The 18107-nt window shown below is 40.2% G+C and overlaps 1 protein-coding gene across 2 annotated transcripts in view; it reads right to left on the reverse strand.

Annotated features, from left to right (window-relative positions):
* LOC115162031 (protein FAM117A) overlaps positions 1-18107 on the reverse strand; it is a 39038-nt gene that overhangs the window by 16925 nt on the left and 4006 nt on the right. For both annotated transcript variants that reach the window (XM_029712961.1, XM_029712953.1), the window contains exons 3-4: positions 17044-17139; positions 6424-6543 (exon numbers count right to left, since the gene is read on the reverse strand). In XM_029712961.1, coding sequence (XP_029568821.1) covers positions 6424-6543; positions 17044-17139 — 216 coding nt within the window. The remainder of the gene's footprint in view (positions 1-6423; positions 6544-17043; positions 17140-18107) is intronic.

Below are 18107 nucleotides of genomic sequence, written 5' to 3' on the forward strand. Positions count from 1 at the left end.
AAAAGAGAGAAGCATCAGCTGATTTAATAAATTTAATTCATACTTCAAAATTGACTGACAATCAGTGGAAGACTACAGTAAAACGAGACAACAGAACAATACAGTAGGACATAAAGTACACATTCATAATGCATGTACAATGTATAGAGTAAACAAAACATTGGCATAGACAAACAAGCAAGCGTAGGGCAAAGGTACACCAAATAGACACTTGCAACATGCAAGTATGGACACACACAAGCAGACAAGACACACACACCACGCAAACAGAGCACATAAAAATGTCATATCGCTCCCAATACACATCCTCCGAGTTATCAGTTAGTGACTAAACTTCGGAAATGTAAGGAAATTAAGAACCCAGGTTTAAATAAGCTTAGTAGTGGAAATCGTTCAAAGCTTTAGCTGTGTTTGAGTGAGTTAACCTAGAGCAATGGAACCATACCAAAAGTACAAATCCAGCATATCTGGCAATAGGCAGGCTCAAGCAAACACTCAAAGAATTTGAAAGATAGTAATTTGCTATTTGAACCCAGGTTTGATATATTTTACAATGCATTATAACTATTACTGTGCTTATTTCTATTCTTCATGTGTTTTGATGAGAGTAGGCCTATTTCTGAAGTGTGTATTGGCCCATACTTCCTTCTCTCCTTGCACAATGACGATAATGCAGTGCATATGGGTTGAAGGCCTATAGAAGGGTCATGTTCATTGTGTATCTTTCCCTTTCAAGACTATTCGACTCGTATCTAGATCCATGGGCGCCGATACAGAAAATATCAGTTTTTGTTAAAAATGATTCGATGCGGTTTGATTAGAGGAACAAATTGGTTCGGTGCATAACATTTGTTGCATAAAGACATACATTTTCAATTCCAAATTAAAATCTGCTGCTAATTGAGCTCATGAGTTGGGCCTCTGAGCTGGATCTGTCTGAGCTGACTTCGCAGTGTGTGTAAATTATGTATATGACTATGGTGTATGTAGTCACCTGAGCTAAGCCATGAAGGAGACTAGCGGGCATCTTCTAGTCCACTATCAGATTTTTTTTTTGGGGGGGGGCAATATGCTTTTTTACTTCCCCGTTTTTTGATCTGAAATCACCATCACCCACTTAAAAATGTGTTATGACGTAGGCAATGAATACAGTGCTCACCTCCCTGACCAAGGCCCACCTCCCCCAATTGCTCAGTTTGGCCAGGCGGCCAGCTCTAGGAAGAGTCTTGGTGATTCCAAACTTCTTCCATTTAAGAATGATGGAGGCCACTGTGTTCTTGGGGACCTCCAATGCTGTAGAAATGATTTGGTACCTTTCCCCAGAGCTGTGCCTCGACACAATCCTGTCTCGGCGCTCTACTGACAATTCCTTCGACCTCATGGCTTGGTTTTTGCTCTGACACGCACTGTCAACTGTGGGACAGGTGTGTGCCTTTCCAAATCATGTCCAATCAATTGAATTTATCACAGGTAGACTCCAATAACATTGTAGAAACATCTCAAGGATGGTAAATGGAAACAGGATGCACCGGCGCTCAATTTTGAGTCTCATAGCAAAGGGTGTGACGACTTACGTAAATAAAGGTTTGTTTTTTACTTTTAACAAACTTGCAAAAATATTGATAAGGATCAAAACAAAGTTCATCCATTTTAGAATAAGTCTAACATAACAAAATGTGGAAAAAGTGAAGGGGTCTGAAAACTTTCCGAATGCACTGTATATAGCACAATGTTGAATTTCACCCCGTCTCAAAATTGAATGGTTTCGACTGTTTGGAAGTTTTTACAGAGTGAGCTTCACTTCTCCACCCACTTCGACCCGGCTCACACAAGTGATTGCTGTCCTCGTCATTAAATTATGAACTTTATCCTGTATATGTAAAACTGACCATATACAGATTTTGTAAAACAAAACTGCTGGTGAAACTTAGAAATAAAATCTAATGTAAGCCCCGATTAGCAGGTAGGCAATAGCCAGATGAGTTGTCTCCGGTACCTTACTTGTATTCGGGTAAAACAACATTTTTAACAGCACATTTGATAACTAACCTATCAAATTACATTGGTTACATCTCAACTAATAAAGCCTAATATTGCTCAAGCCATTTGAATGCTGAACATGCCGCGCACCAAGCAGCACAGTTTGACTTGGCTACTGATACTGCCTGTGGTTGTTCGGCATGCAAAATGACTTGCAGATCAACATAGCAACGTGCATGCCCCGCCCACCTGAGGATCTGTCTACTATATCCATCCATTTCCTGTGTTTGATGGAATCAAATTATACTCGTCACTTAAATCTCGCTGATTGATTGCTTTAATTTTTCTCCTGCGACTTGTTCATAGTCTTGCTTGTGCCTGTCATTTCCCCCCATTAACATTACAGAGGAAATGTTTGTAATGACCTGTCAAAAAAACAAAATGGGCTGAATGGAATACGTTCTCTTTCGTTGTATCTAAGAAACGCTAAAACTTAATCTGGGATTTAACACACCTACATCACAAGAAAGTGAAGACAATTTATTTTGATGGGTGTCCATTTTCTGTGCAATTGAAAAAAGTAATAATTTAGTACAGTTGAAATGTTTACAAATTAGATGCTCTGAAATGAAAGCCACTTCCGAAACTAAAACATTTGGATTGGTGATATGTCTGATCTCGCAAACAGTGTTGAGTATGTGTCGAGCGTGTTGATTTTTAATCCGAGGTTATCCTGTTATTGACACCTCCGTTGAATTACGAAAGAGAACGTGACAACAGTAATTAGAGGCGGTCTAGACAGCACAGGTGAATTCAGGTAGGGTAGACAGAGCAAGTGTTGGGTGGTTGCAGCCCTGTTCCAGCCCTTTATGTTAATGTATTTATATATGCAAATACACCAATATATTTATGCACGTCTTTAGTTTAACATATACAATAAGAAAATGTATGCATTAGTACATTTAGAAGAAAAAAATGCTATTTGACAAATGTAATACCTGAATTCCCACTAAATTCCCTAGTAGTAAAATATTTGATGTATTATAATTCAGTTAATATCTGATGGATCGTCATCCCTTGTCCAACTTGAATTTATTAGAATTGTTTTTTTGTTTTTTCCACAAATGTCAATGCAGTTACATGCTTATTTTAACCCTGAAGGAGAGGAAGCATCAGTTGTCACAAAATATATTCGGTATTTTAAGAAGGTAGAAAGAAAGTAATGAGCAAAACTAATTTGGGAACCGACAATTTGTAACGTTTGAATGGGTTTTCTGACTGATGCATGCTACATTTGGATCGGTTTGGGCTCCAGCGGACTGATGCACTCGTATCTTAAACATTTGAACCAGGAACCGATGAGTATCGTGCATCTTCAAACTAAAGAAAACAAGACTGAAAACAGGGCTATACTAGCTGGGCTTGACCATTAAGAAATGCTCATTTTCATTTGTTGCAAAACGTTTAAAACATTTTTGGGCTGTGTGCCCTAATGAACACAACCCACTTCTACAGGCTGGCATCGGAAACAGTGTGTTCCACAGCTGGTGCAGAAAGCAGAAGTGGGTAGTGATATCGTCACTTTCCTGTTGCTTCACTAGTCGGCTATTTGATTCACTTCCTCTGATATGCTGCTTTGTTTATTGACTGTGTGGTCCACCACTCAGTTCTGTAAAATTGACTGTGGTCCACCGCCCCCGTTTCTGTAAAAATCTGAGATATGGGGCTGGATAAATGTAACCACTATCAAATGCATAGACTGAGCTATGGATGCAAGGACTGACCATCCATGATATCGAAATGATTGTTTCTACCATGAGGCTAAATGTTTATTTCATTTACTTTGTTAACAAACATTGGAGTAAAACAAGCTTATATTTTGGGTTCTGATGGGGTAACAACAGTTGAAGTAAGCTCACGAGGCATTTATAAGATTTATTCCGGAATAATCAGTGGGTGCAGAGCATTAATTTATAAGTCCAAAAATAAAATGTAGCAACTGCAGATTGCCTCAGAGAATACATGGCTTGAAAATAGTTTGCATTGAGTGGCTGGACAAAATGTGCACATTCCCAGTACCATAATATGTTTACTTAATAAGAAACAAAATGTACATACATTTTTTTATTTTTTTATTTTAACTGAGTATACCAAACATTAGGAACACCATCCTAAAATAAGTTTTACCCCCAGTTTTGCCCTCAGAACACCCTCAATTCATTGGGGCATGGACTCTACAAGGTTTTGAAAGCTTTCCAGAGGGATGCTGGCACATGTGGACACCAATGCTTCCCACAGTTGTGTCAAGTGGCTGGATGTCGTGCGGATGGTGGACCATTCTTGATACACACGAGAAACTTGTGTGAAAAACCCAGAAGCATTGCAGTTCTTGACACAAACTGGTGCATCTGGCACCTACTACCATACCCCCCCTTTCAAAGGCAATGTGCAATCTTGTCTTGCCCCTTCACCCTATCCATGTCTCAATTGTCTCTCGGCTTAAAAATCCTTCTTTAATTCTGAATACTGGGTCTAAGCTGACATATAGAAGCTGACATAAGGAATTGTTTTAAGATAAATGATCCATGGTATGACTCATTTAATTTATAGTGCATTCGGAAAGTATTCAAACTGCTTGACTTTTTCCATATTTTTTAAGTTACAGCCTTATTCTAAAATGTATTAAATTATCCCCCCCATATCAACCTACACACAATACCCCATAATGACAAAGCAAAACAGATGACATTTTTGCAAACGTATTAAAAATAAAAAAACTGAAATATCACAGTTACATAAGTATTCAGACCCTTTACGCAGTACTTTGTTGAAGCACCTTTGGCAGCAATTACAGCCTTGAGTCTTCTTGGGTATGACGCTCCAAGCTTGGCACACCTGTATTTTGGGGAGTTTCTCACATTCTTCTCTACATTCAGAGACTTGTCCAAAAGCTACTCCTGCATTGTTTTGGCTGTGTGCTTAGGGTCGTTGTCCTGTTGGAAGATGAACCTTCTCCCCAGGTCCTGAGCAGGTTTTCATCAAGGATCTCTGTACTTTGCTCCATTCAACTTTCCCTTGTTCCTGATGTAGGGATGGTGCCAGGTTTCCTCCAGGCGTGACGCTTGACATTCAGGCCAAAGAGTTCAATCTTGGTTTCATCAGACCAGAGAATCTTGTTTCTCATGGTCAGAGTCCTTTAGGTGCCTTTTGGCAAACTCCAAGCAGGCTGTCATGTGCCTTTTACTGAGGAGTGGCTTCCGTCTGGTCACTCTACCATAAAGGCCTAATTGGTGGAGTGCTACAGAGATGGTTGTCCTTCTGGAAGGTTCTCCCGTCTCTACAGTGGAACTCTGGAGCGCTGTCAGAGTGACCATTGGGGTCTTGGTCACCTCCTTGACCAAGGCACTTCTCCCCAATTGCTCAGTTTGGCCGGGCAGCCAGCTCTTGGAGGAGTCTCGGTGGTTCCAAATTTCTTCCATTTAAGAATGGAGGCCACTGTGTTCTTGGGAACATTCAATGCTGCAGAAATGTTTTGGTACCGTTCCCCAGATCTGTGCATTGACACAATCCTGTCTCGGAGCTCTACGAACAATTCCTTGACCTCATGGCTTGGTTTTTGCTCTGACATGCACTGTGAACTGTGGAACCTTATATAGACAGGTGTGTGCCTGACACGCACTGTCAACTGTGGGACAGGTGTGTGCCTTTCCAAAATCATGTCCAATCATTGAATTTACCACAGGTGGACTCAAATCAAGTTGTAGAAACATCTTAAGGATGATCAATGGAAACAGGATGCACTACAGCTCAATTCTGAGTCTCATAGCAAAGGGTCTGAATTCTTATGCAAATAAGCTATGTTTTTCCTTTTTAATATATTTGCAAACACTTCTAAAAACCTGTTTTCACTTTGTCATTATAGGGTATTGTGTGTAGATTGCTGAAGATGTATTTATTTATTCTATTTTAGAATAAGGCTGTAACGTAACAAAATGTGGAAAAATTCAAGGGGTCTGAATACTTTCCGAAGGCACTGTACATATGAAGTGGGTAAAACAGCATGCAAACATTATTAAAGTGATCAGTGTTCCATGACTATGTACATAGGAGCAGCAGCCTCTAAGGTGCATGGTAGAGTAACAGGGTGGTTAGCCAGCTAGTGACAGTGACTAAAGTTCAGGGCAGAGTACTGGGAGGAGGCCGGTTAGTGATGACTATTTAACAGTCTGATGGCCATGAGATAGAAACAGTTTGTCATGGAAAGAGCAGGTGTTATTAATGTTTTGTATACTCGGTGTTTGACTCCAATAAGAGAAGTCGTACACTCGTCTAGAATACTAAGTTCATAATACATAATAAAAAATACATACATTTGGACCAACTTTGAATGAAGTGAGCAGATGCAGGACAAAGATCACCAATGGTGGAGTGTGGGAGTCATACCTGTATGGTGCCTGGGGAGTAGCTGCCTTGAAGGTAGTTGTGGTGGCGGACCTTTTCGTTGCCCCCCGACGCCCCGGGTTTGGGGAAGTGCTGCTGCAGCAGGTGTTTCAGCTTGGCAATCTGTGACAGGCAGAGTAGTGTCAGTCTACCTCAAAATACAAACAGTCTCTAAGGCTGTAAGAGCTGCATTCCCATGGATTATTTCAGAACGGTTGTCTTTGTTTTGTAAGTTTTATCTATTGTTTTAAAATCCCCTCTGTCGCACTATTCACAAACTCATCACTTATTCTGTTTCAAGTTCAGTAGCCTACCTCTCCTCTCATGTTGGGTGTGTGAGATATAATGCGCCTAGGCTTGGTCTCAATTAAAATTGCCTGTAGGCTATATGCATGGGCGGACTAGTACACGCAGTTGTCTTTCCATGGAAATTTACTTTTTAAATATGTTAGGCTATAGTTTAGGCTCCGACATTTGACTAGAAATAAATATTGATAACACATTTGAGTCTGCCTGCAAATTGTCCTGCTCCCATCAAAGTTATGCAAGATTATTTCGATGAGTTCTTTGTTTTGTAGGTTATTTGTTATCTATTGTATTAAAAGCAACTGTCGCAATATTCAAACTCAAAGCCTAACTCTTGCTGATTTACATTCAGTAGCCTACCCTTGTCTTTTGTTGGGCCGGCGAGATCAAGTGCGACTATACAGTTGAAGTCAGAAGTTTACATACACTTAGGATGGTGTCATAAAAACTCGTTTTTCAACCACTCCACAAATGTGTTGTTAACAAACTATAGTTTTGGCAAGTCGGTTAGGACATCTACTTCATGCATGACAAGTAATTTTGCCAACAATTGTTTACAGACAGATTATTTCACTGCAACATCTGAAGATATCAGTCAGGAAGTTAAACCTTGGTCGCAAATGGGTCTTCCAAATGGACAATGACTCCAAGCATACTTCCAAAGTTGTGGCAAAATGGCTTAAGGACAACAATGTCAAAGTATTGGAGAGGCCATCACAAAGCCCTGACCTCAATCCTATAGAAAATGTGGGCAGATCTGAAAAAGCATGTGCGAGCAAGGAGGCCTACAAACCTGACTCAGTTACACCAATTAGTATTTGGTAGCATTGCCTTTGAATTGTTGAACTTGGGTCAAACGTTTTGGGTAGCCTTCCACAAGCTTCCCACAATAAGTTGGGTGACTTTTGGCCCATTCCTCCTGACCAGCTTCGCAGTCTGTTGATTGTGGCATGTGGAATGTTGTCCAACTCCTCTTCAATGGCTGTGCGAAGTTGCTGGATATTGGTGGGAACTGGAACACGCTGTCGTACACGTCGATCCAAACATGCTCAAATGGGTGACATGTCTGGTGAGTATGCAGGCAATAGGAAAACTAGGGCATTTTCAGCTTCCAGGAATTGTGTACAGATCCTTGCGACATGGGGCCATGTATTATGCTGAAATATGAGGTGATGGCGGAGAATGAATGGCGCGACAATGGGCCTCAGGATCTCATCACAGTATTTCTGTGCATTCAAATTGGCATTGATAAAAAGCAATTGTGTTTGTTGTCCGTAGCTTATGCCTGCCCAAACCATAACTCCACCATGGGGCACTCTTAAACTGCTTGCCCACACGACGCCATACACGGTGTCTACAGTTGAAACCGGGATTTTTCTGTAAAGAGCACACTTCTCCAGCGTTCCATTGGCCATCAAAGGTGAGCATTTGCCCACTGAAGTCGGTTGAGATGCCGAACTGCAGTCAGGTCAAGACCCTGGTGAGGACAACGAGCACGCAGACGAGCTTCCCGAGACTGTTAACAGTTTGGGCAGAAATTCTTCAGTTGTGCAAAAGCACAGTTTCATCAGCTGTCCGTGTGGCTCGTCTCAGACCATCCCGCAGGTGAATAAGCCGGATGTGAGGCCAGTTGGACTTACTAACAACTTCTCTAAAATGACGTTATAGGCAGCTTATTGTAGAGAAATTACCACTCAGTTCTCTGGCAACAGCTCTGGTGGACATTCCTGCAGTCAGCATGCCAATTGCACACTCCCTCAAAACTAGACATGTGTGACATTGTGATGCATGACAAAAAAAAAGAAATTTGTGGCCTTTTACCGCCCCCAGCACAAGGTGAACCTGTGTAATGATCATGCTGTTTAATCAGCTTTTTAATATGCCACACCCGTCAGTTGGATGGATTTTCTTTGCAAAGGAGAAATGCTCACTAACAGGGATGTAAACAAATTTGTGCACAACATTTGAGAAAAATAAGCTTTTTGTGCTTACAGAACATTTATGGGATCTTTTATTTCAGCTCATGAAACATGGGACCAACACTGTACATGTTGCGTATATTCAGTATACGTCAACCCTATTGGCTGATATAGCCCAATAATACAATGGGCCACGTGAGAATCCCGGATATTTTAACCTATTTCTTAGTTTTGATTTTCATACGCACATTTTCATGGAACAGTTTAATTTCAACAACGGTTTTGTTTCTCAAAATCATTGTGGTTAATCATAAAAATCTGAATTAATATGATAAAAATCTGAAAGTAAAAATTAAACTAATGTGAGAGCACCAACCTCTTGATACACCGTGATCCATCGGCAGCTAAAGAAATGTGCGCAGGGAACTCAGAGATTAGCCTACTGCCGCATTGGCCTATAGGCTATAAATTCCATTGTCAACTAAGTAAAATGCATAAACCTAACGCTGACAAATAAATTAAAAAAAACACTAGAAAATATTTATGAAAATTCAGGTTCTTTCATTCGCATTCATCTCTACTCCACCTGTCTGCCTCCCTTTCAATCCATCCGTCTTGACTTGAGCCATCACTACTGAAGTGCAACATTGTATCAAATTGATCCAGCCCTCTAGCGAAGTTGCAACATTGTATCAAATTAATCCAGCCCTCTAGCGAAGTTGCAACATTGTATCAAATTAATTCAGCCCTCTAGCGAAGTTCCAACATTGTATCAAATGGATCCAGCCCGAATGCCATTGCTATGGAACTTGCAACATTTATTAACTAGCCTATTCCGGGTGCTCAGTTTCTGTGCCAGTGAGCTTGGGACAGACAGCTATTTTTGCACAAGGGAAACATTTTTCAGGTATTTTATGACCTTTCTACTGGACATATCGGATCATCAGATCATGATATTTTGCTCTCACACCGAGGCTTGGTGATTATCGAAGCCGGGAGAGTATTGGAAAGACTTTTCAGATACTGTGAGGACCTATTCGCAATGGATGTTGAAAAACAAACTTCGTTGAATTAGTTTATTAGTGGCGGACATTAAAACCTGTTGGTGATAGGGGGCAGTATTGAGAATTTTTAAAAAAATTGCCCATTTTTAACTGCCTCCTACACCAACTCAGAAGCTAGGATATGCATATTATTAACAGATTTGGATAGAAAACACTGAATTTTCTAAAACTGTTTGAATGGTGTCTGTAAGTATAACAGAACTCATATGGCAGTCAAAACCCTGAGACAATTTCTAACAGGAAGTGTGTTAGTGTGATGTGTTGAATTACTTTTAAGCCTATGCCATTGAAACACACAGGGACGTATTAATCATTGAGCACTTCCTATGGCTTCCACTAGATGTCACCAGACTTTACAAAGTGGTTTGAGTCTTCTACTGTGAAAACTGACCGAACAAGAGACTTGGAACGTTGGTCATAAGCGGATGGCCGATACGACTCTGGCGCACGAGTGCATGTTTGGGTACTCTCGTTCCAATACGTTTTAAAAGAGAATGCAATCGTCCGCCTTGAATATTATTGAAGTTCTGATTGAAAAAGGCCCTAATGATTTATGCTATACAACGTTTGACATGTTTGAACGAACGTAAATATTTTTTTCCCCCTCTTTGATGAAGACAAGTCCAGCGGGCGACATTCATGTTTTTGAGTAGCCTACAGGACGTGCTAACAACACGGAGCTTTTTGGACATAAATTATGAGCTTTTTCGAACAAAACTACATTTGTTATGGACCTGGGATTCCTGGAAGTGCCTTCTGATGAAGATAATCAAAGGTAAGGGATTATTTACATAGTATTTTTGATTTTAAATCTCTCCAACATGGCGCTTAGTCTGTATCGCAAAGCCTATTTTTCTGGCGCAGTACTCAGATTATTGCAAAGTGTGATTTCCCAGTAAAGTTATTTTAAATCTGGCAATGCGGTTGCGTTCAAGAGATGTTAATCTATAATTCTTTGAATGACAATATAATATTTTACCAATGTTTTCAAATAGTAATTATTTAATTTGTTGTGCTGATTGACTGGCGGTATTGGAGGGAAAATATTTCCTCAACATCAACGCCATAGTAAAACGCTGTTTTTGGATATAAATATGAACTTGATAGAACAAAAAATGCATGTATTGTCTAACATAATGTCCTAGGAGTGTCATCTGATGAAGATTGTCAAAGGTTAGTGCATAATTTTAGCTGGTTTTCTGCTTTTGGTGACGCCTGTCTTTGCATTGACAAAACATTACACACAGCTATTTTCAATGTACTGTCCTAACATAATCTAACTTTATGCTTTCGCCGTAAAGCCTTTTTGAAATCGGACAACGTGGTTAGATTAAGGAGATGTTTATCTTTCAAAGGGTGTAAGATAGTTGTATGTTTGAGAAATTTGAATTATGACATTTAATTGTTTTCAAATTTGGCGCCCTTGATATTTCACCTGCTTTTGATAGGGTGTACCAGGGGTGGGACGCTTGCGTCCCACGTTCCCAGACAGGTTAAGACAAATCAGACATTCCCAAATGAGCACTATCCTACATTTGCGCGGAGCAGGCTTGGTTCTTCTATGCGTGCTCAGGCGCGGGTGCTCCCTAAACATTATAAGAAAAACCACGCTCATTGCTCACATTCATTTTAGTCATTTAGTAGACACTTATTTGGAGTGACTTACAGGAGCAATTAGGGTTAAGGGCCTTGGTCAAGGGCACATTGATAGATTCTTCACCTAGTTGGCTCGGGATTCGAACCATTGACCTTTCAGTTACTGGCCCAACACTCTTAACCGCTAGGCTACCTGCCGCCCCACACAGGGCAGTACAATTTTTGTATCTATTTTTTTTACAAAACTCAAATTATGGTTATGAAATAAACCAAAACTTGTGTTTCTTGCAAATGTTTCCACTCAGAACAAGAACATTAAATCATGTGAAAATGGCTGTTTTTTTAACAGCCGCTACTCTTCCTGGGGCCAACACATCAAAAAATAAATACAATTAAATTAAATCATATATTATAAGACAACTACATATCTGCAATACAAAAAAAATGTATAATACCACCATACAACAATATTACAATGTACGTGTCCGTGGCAGTCGGTGCCGTTTAAGTTCAGGTATGTTAATCCCCATTTCATTTGGTTCCGTTTATAAATGTTTTTCAACAGAATCAGCAGAATGAATACACCCCTGATCACATGTAAACAGTTCACTTTCATAGCTGCCAAATTGTATTACTTCTCGCATTTATGCGCTCTCCTCTGCTCAACTTTTCCCTTCGCTTGCGACCAGGCGAAAAAACCTTTCCAAGCCAAACCATATCATAACCGCTACAGACAACGTACATCGTCAACATAGCTAATAGAACTAACAAGTTAGTAAACCCGCTACAATTATGCAGTAACGTTAACGTGAAGTCAGTAAGCAGATTAGCATTTACACAGGCTGGCCCCAGTGGCAATACATTTGTAAAACAAAAAGCTTACCTTGACTTGGAAGAGTTCCACTGTTGTGTTGGATAGTCATAGCCAGATAAACTAGCTAGCTGCATTTGCTATACGTAAGTAAAACTGAAAAAAAAGTGACAAAATCTCTCGCTTCTCCTTCATTTTGGAAGAAATAAGTGTTCAAAACTGTTCAATTATTCTCTGAGTCAAATACTCACCACATTTTATGCACTGCATTGCTAGCTAGCTGTAGCTTATGCTTTCAGTACTAGATTCATTCTCTGATCCTTTGATTAGGTGGACAACATGTCAGTTCATGCTGCAAGAGCTCTGATAGGTTGGAGGACATCCTCTGGAAGTTGTCATAATTACTGTGTAACTCTATGTAAGGGGGTGAGAACCATGAGCCTCCTAGATTTTGTATTGAAGTATATGTACCCAGAGGAGGATGGAAGCCATCTGTCCTCTGGCTACACCATGGTGCTACCCTACAGAGAGCTGTTGAGGCGGCTACTGTAGACCTTCATTACAAATACTTTTAATGAATGAATTGGTGACATGCAAATATATTAAGTATAGTTTTATCTAAAAAGGATCACTTAAATGTTTTAACATTTTTTAATGAAATTCACTGAGTATGGTCCTCCCCTTCCTCCTGAGGAGCCTTTACTGACGTGTGTAGAGTGCGTGTTCGCTAGCGTGTGTATGATTCTTCACAGTCCGCGTTGTTGCACAAGTTGTCTTTTTTTCTTTTTAAATCTGATTTTACTGCTTGCACGAGTAACTTGATGTGGAATAGAGTTCCATGTAGTTTCCCGGAGTCTGTTCCATCACACACACTAGATTGTATCAAATGTATTATATATATTTTTAAATCAGGTATGACAGTGTATTTGGAAATTATTCAGACCCCTTGACTTTTTCCATATTTTGTTACCTTACAGCCTTAAATCCATGTTAGATTCTCTAAATCTACACACAATGCCCCACAACGACAAAGCAAAAACAGATTTAGACATTCTTGCAAATGTATTCAAAATAAAGAACATGAAATATTACAGTTACATAAGTATTCACACCCTTTACTCAGTACATTCTTTTTTTTAACCTTTATTTTACTAGGCAAGCCAGTTAAACAAATTCTTATTTACAATGACGGCCTAGAAACAGTGGGTTAACTGCCTTGTTCAGGGGCAGTACGACAGATTTTTTACCTTGTCAGCTCAGGGATGCACCAACGCTCTAACCACTAGTGATTACAGTGATTACAGCCTCAAGTCTTCTTGGGTATAACGCTACAAGCTTGACATACCTGTATTTGTGGAGTTTCTCCCATTCTTCTCTACAGAGCCTCTCAAGCTCTGTCAGGTTGGATGGGGAACATCGCAGCACAGCCGTTTTCAGGTATCTCCAGAGATGTTTGATTGGGTTCAAGTCCAGGCTCTGGCTGGACCACTGAGGGACATCCAGAGACTTGTCCCCGAAGCCACTCCTGCATTGTCTTGGCTGTGTGCTTAGGGTCGTTGTCCTGTTGGAAGGTGAACCTTTGCCCCGGTCTGAGGTCCTAATCTTTCCCTCGATCATGGCTGGTCTCCCAGTCCCTGAAATAAATTCCCACAACATGATGCTGCCACCACCACCACCATGCTCCAACGTAGGGATGGTGACAGGTTTCCTCCAGACGTGATGCTTGGTGTTCAGGCCAAAGAGTTCAATCTTGGTTTCATAAGACTAGAGAATCTTGTTTCTCATGGTTTGAGTCCTTTAGGTGCCTTTTGGAAAACTCATAGCAGGCTTTCATGTGCCTTTTACTGAGGAGGGGCTTCCGTCTAGCCACTCTACTATAAAGGCCTGATTGGTGGAGTGCTGCAGAGATGGTTGTCCTTCTGGAAGGTTCTCCCATCTCCACAAAGAAACTCTGGAGCTCTGTCAGTGTGACCATCGGGTTCTTGGTCACCTCCCTTACAAAGGCACTTCTCCCCCGATTGCTCAGTTTGGCCAGCTCTAGGAAGAGTCTTGGTGGTTCCAAACTTCTTCCATTGAAGAATGATGGAGGTCACTGTGTTCTTGGGGACCTTCAATGCTGCAGAAATGTGTTGTTACCCTTCCCCAGATCTGTACCTCGACACAATCATGTCACGGAGCACTACAGACAATTCCTTGACCTCATGGCTTGGTTTTTGCTCTGACGTGCACTGTCAACTGTGGGACCTTATATAGACAGGTGTGCGCCTTTCCAAATCATGTCCAATAAATTTAATTTACCACAGGTGGACTTAATCAAGGATGGTTAGTGGAAACAGGATGCACCTGAGCTGAATTTCGAGTCTCATAGCAAAGGGTCTGAATAAATATGTAAATAAGGTATCAGTTTTTATTTTATAAATTTGCAAACATTTCTAAAAACCTATTTTTGCTTTGAATTATGGGGTATTGTGTGTAGATTGATGAGGAAAATGTTTTAAACCATTTTACAATAAGGCTGTAACGTAAAAATGTTTTGAAAAAGGGAAAGGATCTGAATACTTTCCTAATGCACCGTAGGCAATGAATATATAGCACAACTTTGGATTTCACCCCCTTATCGCAAATCAACTGGTTCTGAACACTTGGAAGTTTTTATAGAGTGATATTGTCTGCTCCTCTCGCCTCTTTAAAGGGACTGCTGTCTATAAAATTTTGAAACTTTAACTTGTATATCTAAAAATGACCATATACACTGATTGTTTGAAGCAAAACTACCAAAACTATTGCTGATGGAAAACCTGAACAATAAAATAAAATTTATTGTAAGCCCTGTTAACCTCTCTAGCAGCCAGTGAAATGCCTGCGGGACACACTCGCCAACAGCCAGTGAAATAGCAGGGCGCCAAATTCAAAACAAAAATCTCATAATTCAAATTTCTCAAACATATAACTATTATATCCCATTTTAAAGATACACTTCTCGTTAATCCAACCACAGTGTCCGATTTCAAAAAGTCTTTACAGCGCAAGCATAACAGATGTTAGGACAGCACCTAGACAAGAAAAACCACACTGCCATTTTCCAAGGAAGGAGAGGCGTCACAAAAACCAGAAATACAGCTAAAATGAATCACTAATCTTTGATGATCTTCATCAGATGGCACTCATAGGACTTCATGTTACACAATACATGTATGTTTTGCTCGATAAAGTTCATATTTATATATAAAAAAAAAAACATTTTACATTGGCGTGTAATGTTCAGAAATGTTTTGCCTCCCAAAACTTCCGGTGAATGAGCACATCCATTTACAGAAATACTCATCATAAACGTTGATAAAATATACAACTGTTATTCAAAGAATTATAGATACACTTCTCCTTAATGCAACCGCTGTGTCAGATTTCAAAAAAGCTTTATGGCGAAAGCAAACTTTACAATAATCTGAGTACAGCGCTCAGACATCAAAACAAGCCATACAGATACCCGCCATTTTGGAGTCAACACAAGTCACAAATAACATTATAAATATTCACTTACCTTTGATGATCTTCATCGGAATGCACTCCCAGAATCCCAGTTCCACAATAAATGTTTGTTTTGTTCGATAAAGTTCATCTTTATGTCCAAATACCTCCATTTTGTTTGCGCGTTCAGTCGAGTAATCCAAATGCACTGTGCTCGCACAGTAAGTTCAGACGAAAAGTCAAAAAAGTAATATTACAGTTCGTAGAAACATGTCAAACGATGTATAGAATCAATCTTTAGGATGTTTTTATCATAAATCTTCCATAATATTCCAACCGGACGATTCCTTTGTCTTCAGAAATGAAAAGGAACACACCTAACTCTCACGGGAGTGCGCGATTGAGCTCATGTCATTTTCTCAGTCATCTGACTCCATATGCTCTTATTCTCTCCCCATTCACAGTAGAAGCATGAAACAACATTCTAAAGACTGTTGGCATCTAGTGGAAGCCTTAGGAAGTGCAAAATGACCCCATAGACACTGTGTATTAGATAGGCAATCACTTGAAAAACTACAAACCTCAGATTTCCCACTTCCTGGTTCGATTTTTTCTCAGGTTTTTGCCTGCCATAGTTCTGTTGTACTCGCAGACATCATTCAAACAGTTTTAGAAACTTCAGAGTGTTTTCTATCCAAATCTACTAATAATATGCATATCCTAGCTTCTGGGCCTGAGTACCAGGCAGTTTACTACGGGCACGCTTTTCATCCGGACGTCAAAATACTGCCCCCTACCCAAGAGAGGTTAAGCAGGTATAACCAGATGAGAGTTCTCTCCGGTAGCTACTTTAATACCAGCAACACACAATTTCAACAGCACATCGATAACAATAACCTAGCAAATTACATAGGTTGTCACAACTAATAAAGCCTAATAACACATAAGCCATTTGGGCATTTATTGCCTGGGTTTGTGGGGCATACAAAATGACTTGTAGATCAATGACTCAACACAGTTACATGCAGTTTGACACATCAGTTGTCACAAAAGATTAGATATTTTCAGAAGGTAGAAAGAATGTAATAGGAGCCAAAGAAATACGAACCTGTGATTTGTAACATTTGAATCCATTTTTCAGACCAATGCATGCTACATGGAACGGTTTGGGGTCCACAGACCCATGCACTTGTATCTTAAACATTTAAAATCGAGGACTAATGCGCATCAGTCAATCGTTACATCCTTAATTAATATATTTTGTTTTATTATTCAAATATAAATTACCAAAGTTTCCATAATTAACAAAATGTCCAAACAATGTGCTAACTTTGGTAAATTACCGAGAGTTTTGCAACCCTACATCTGTCTTTTTGAGACTCAAAAGCTTTCAACTCCTGTTCTCACACAAACACTTGTGATTTCATGCGATGTGAGTGGGTGTCAGTGCAGTACATGCCTCCTGTAGGTGCTCAGCACTGCCCCACGATGCAGAGCGTTTGTGTCCTTCGCTGCCTTTCCTGTTTGTAGCCTCGTCTGACCACGAGTCAGGCGTCTGGAGGAGGAAGAGCACAGTGTCATTATCATCTTCCAAAGTCACACGTTATTCCATGTCATGAGGGGTTCAGCACACGGAATCAAAAACATTTTATCCATGCCTAATGCAAGTTAAAAACGCATAACTGCATTGGTGTCTTCAATTGCGTTTCTTAATTTTTTTTTTTTTTTTTAGGGCATTGAATAATGTCTAATAACATGCAACATTGACCTTTTGACTAGGACAAAGGAGGGGACATGTAAGACACATTGTGTCATGTCCATCGTCTATTACCAGATGTGCTTTATGCTTAAGTGACATTACATCATGCATACTGTGTTGAGAACACAAATCGTTGCACAGAGAGAAAGCAGAGCATAAGGGCTTGAGGTAAGAGACTCACACCATACCCCTACACACACCTAATCTGCTTGCTGCCTCTCAAGCCTCAGAGAGATGGAGAAAGAGGGAGAGGATGTGGGCTAGTGGCGAGTCCCTGCAGAGCGCAAGCACACAGATAGGATGGGTGCAGCCTGCTGCGCGACAAAAAAAGGCCCTGTCAGCTGACTCCAGACATGTTCACACGACTGTGGTTCTCACTCCTTCAGAGAGCAGAATCACCACCTAACACTCATTTGTCTGTCTCTCAGTACTTGCCTTTTCGCTCACTCTCAATCCTCTGCTACAAGCCCAGCACTAAATGCAACCTCTCCAAAGCCTAGACAAATACTTTTACAGGTAATTTACGGTCACTTGTGCTGGCTATTATTAACCTCAAAACACGAGTCGAATGATGTAGGCATAGCCTATTGTAGATCATTTTGTCTGTTTTTATTCTACATACATATAGCTTAATGTTCCTAACAAAGCCTAACTAGCAGAACATCTATAACTACCATCCCTGGGCTTAAATCAAAAACTTTGTGACTTTCCCCATTCAGATACATAAAATGGAGGAAATATAACAAACGGATATTGTCAGAGGA

This window comes from Salmo trutta, chromosome 2, assembly GCF_901001165.1.
Source record: "Salmo trutta chromosome 2, fSalTru1.1, whole genome shotgun sequence".
Taxonomy (NCBI): Eukaryota; Metazoa; Chordata; class Actinopteri; order Salmoniformes; family Salmonidae; genus Salmo; species Salmo trutta.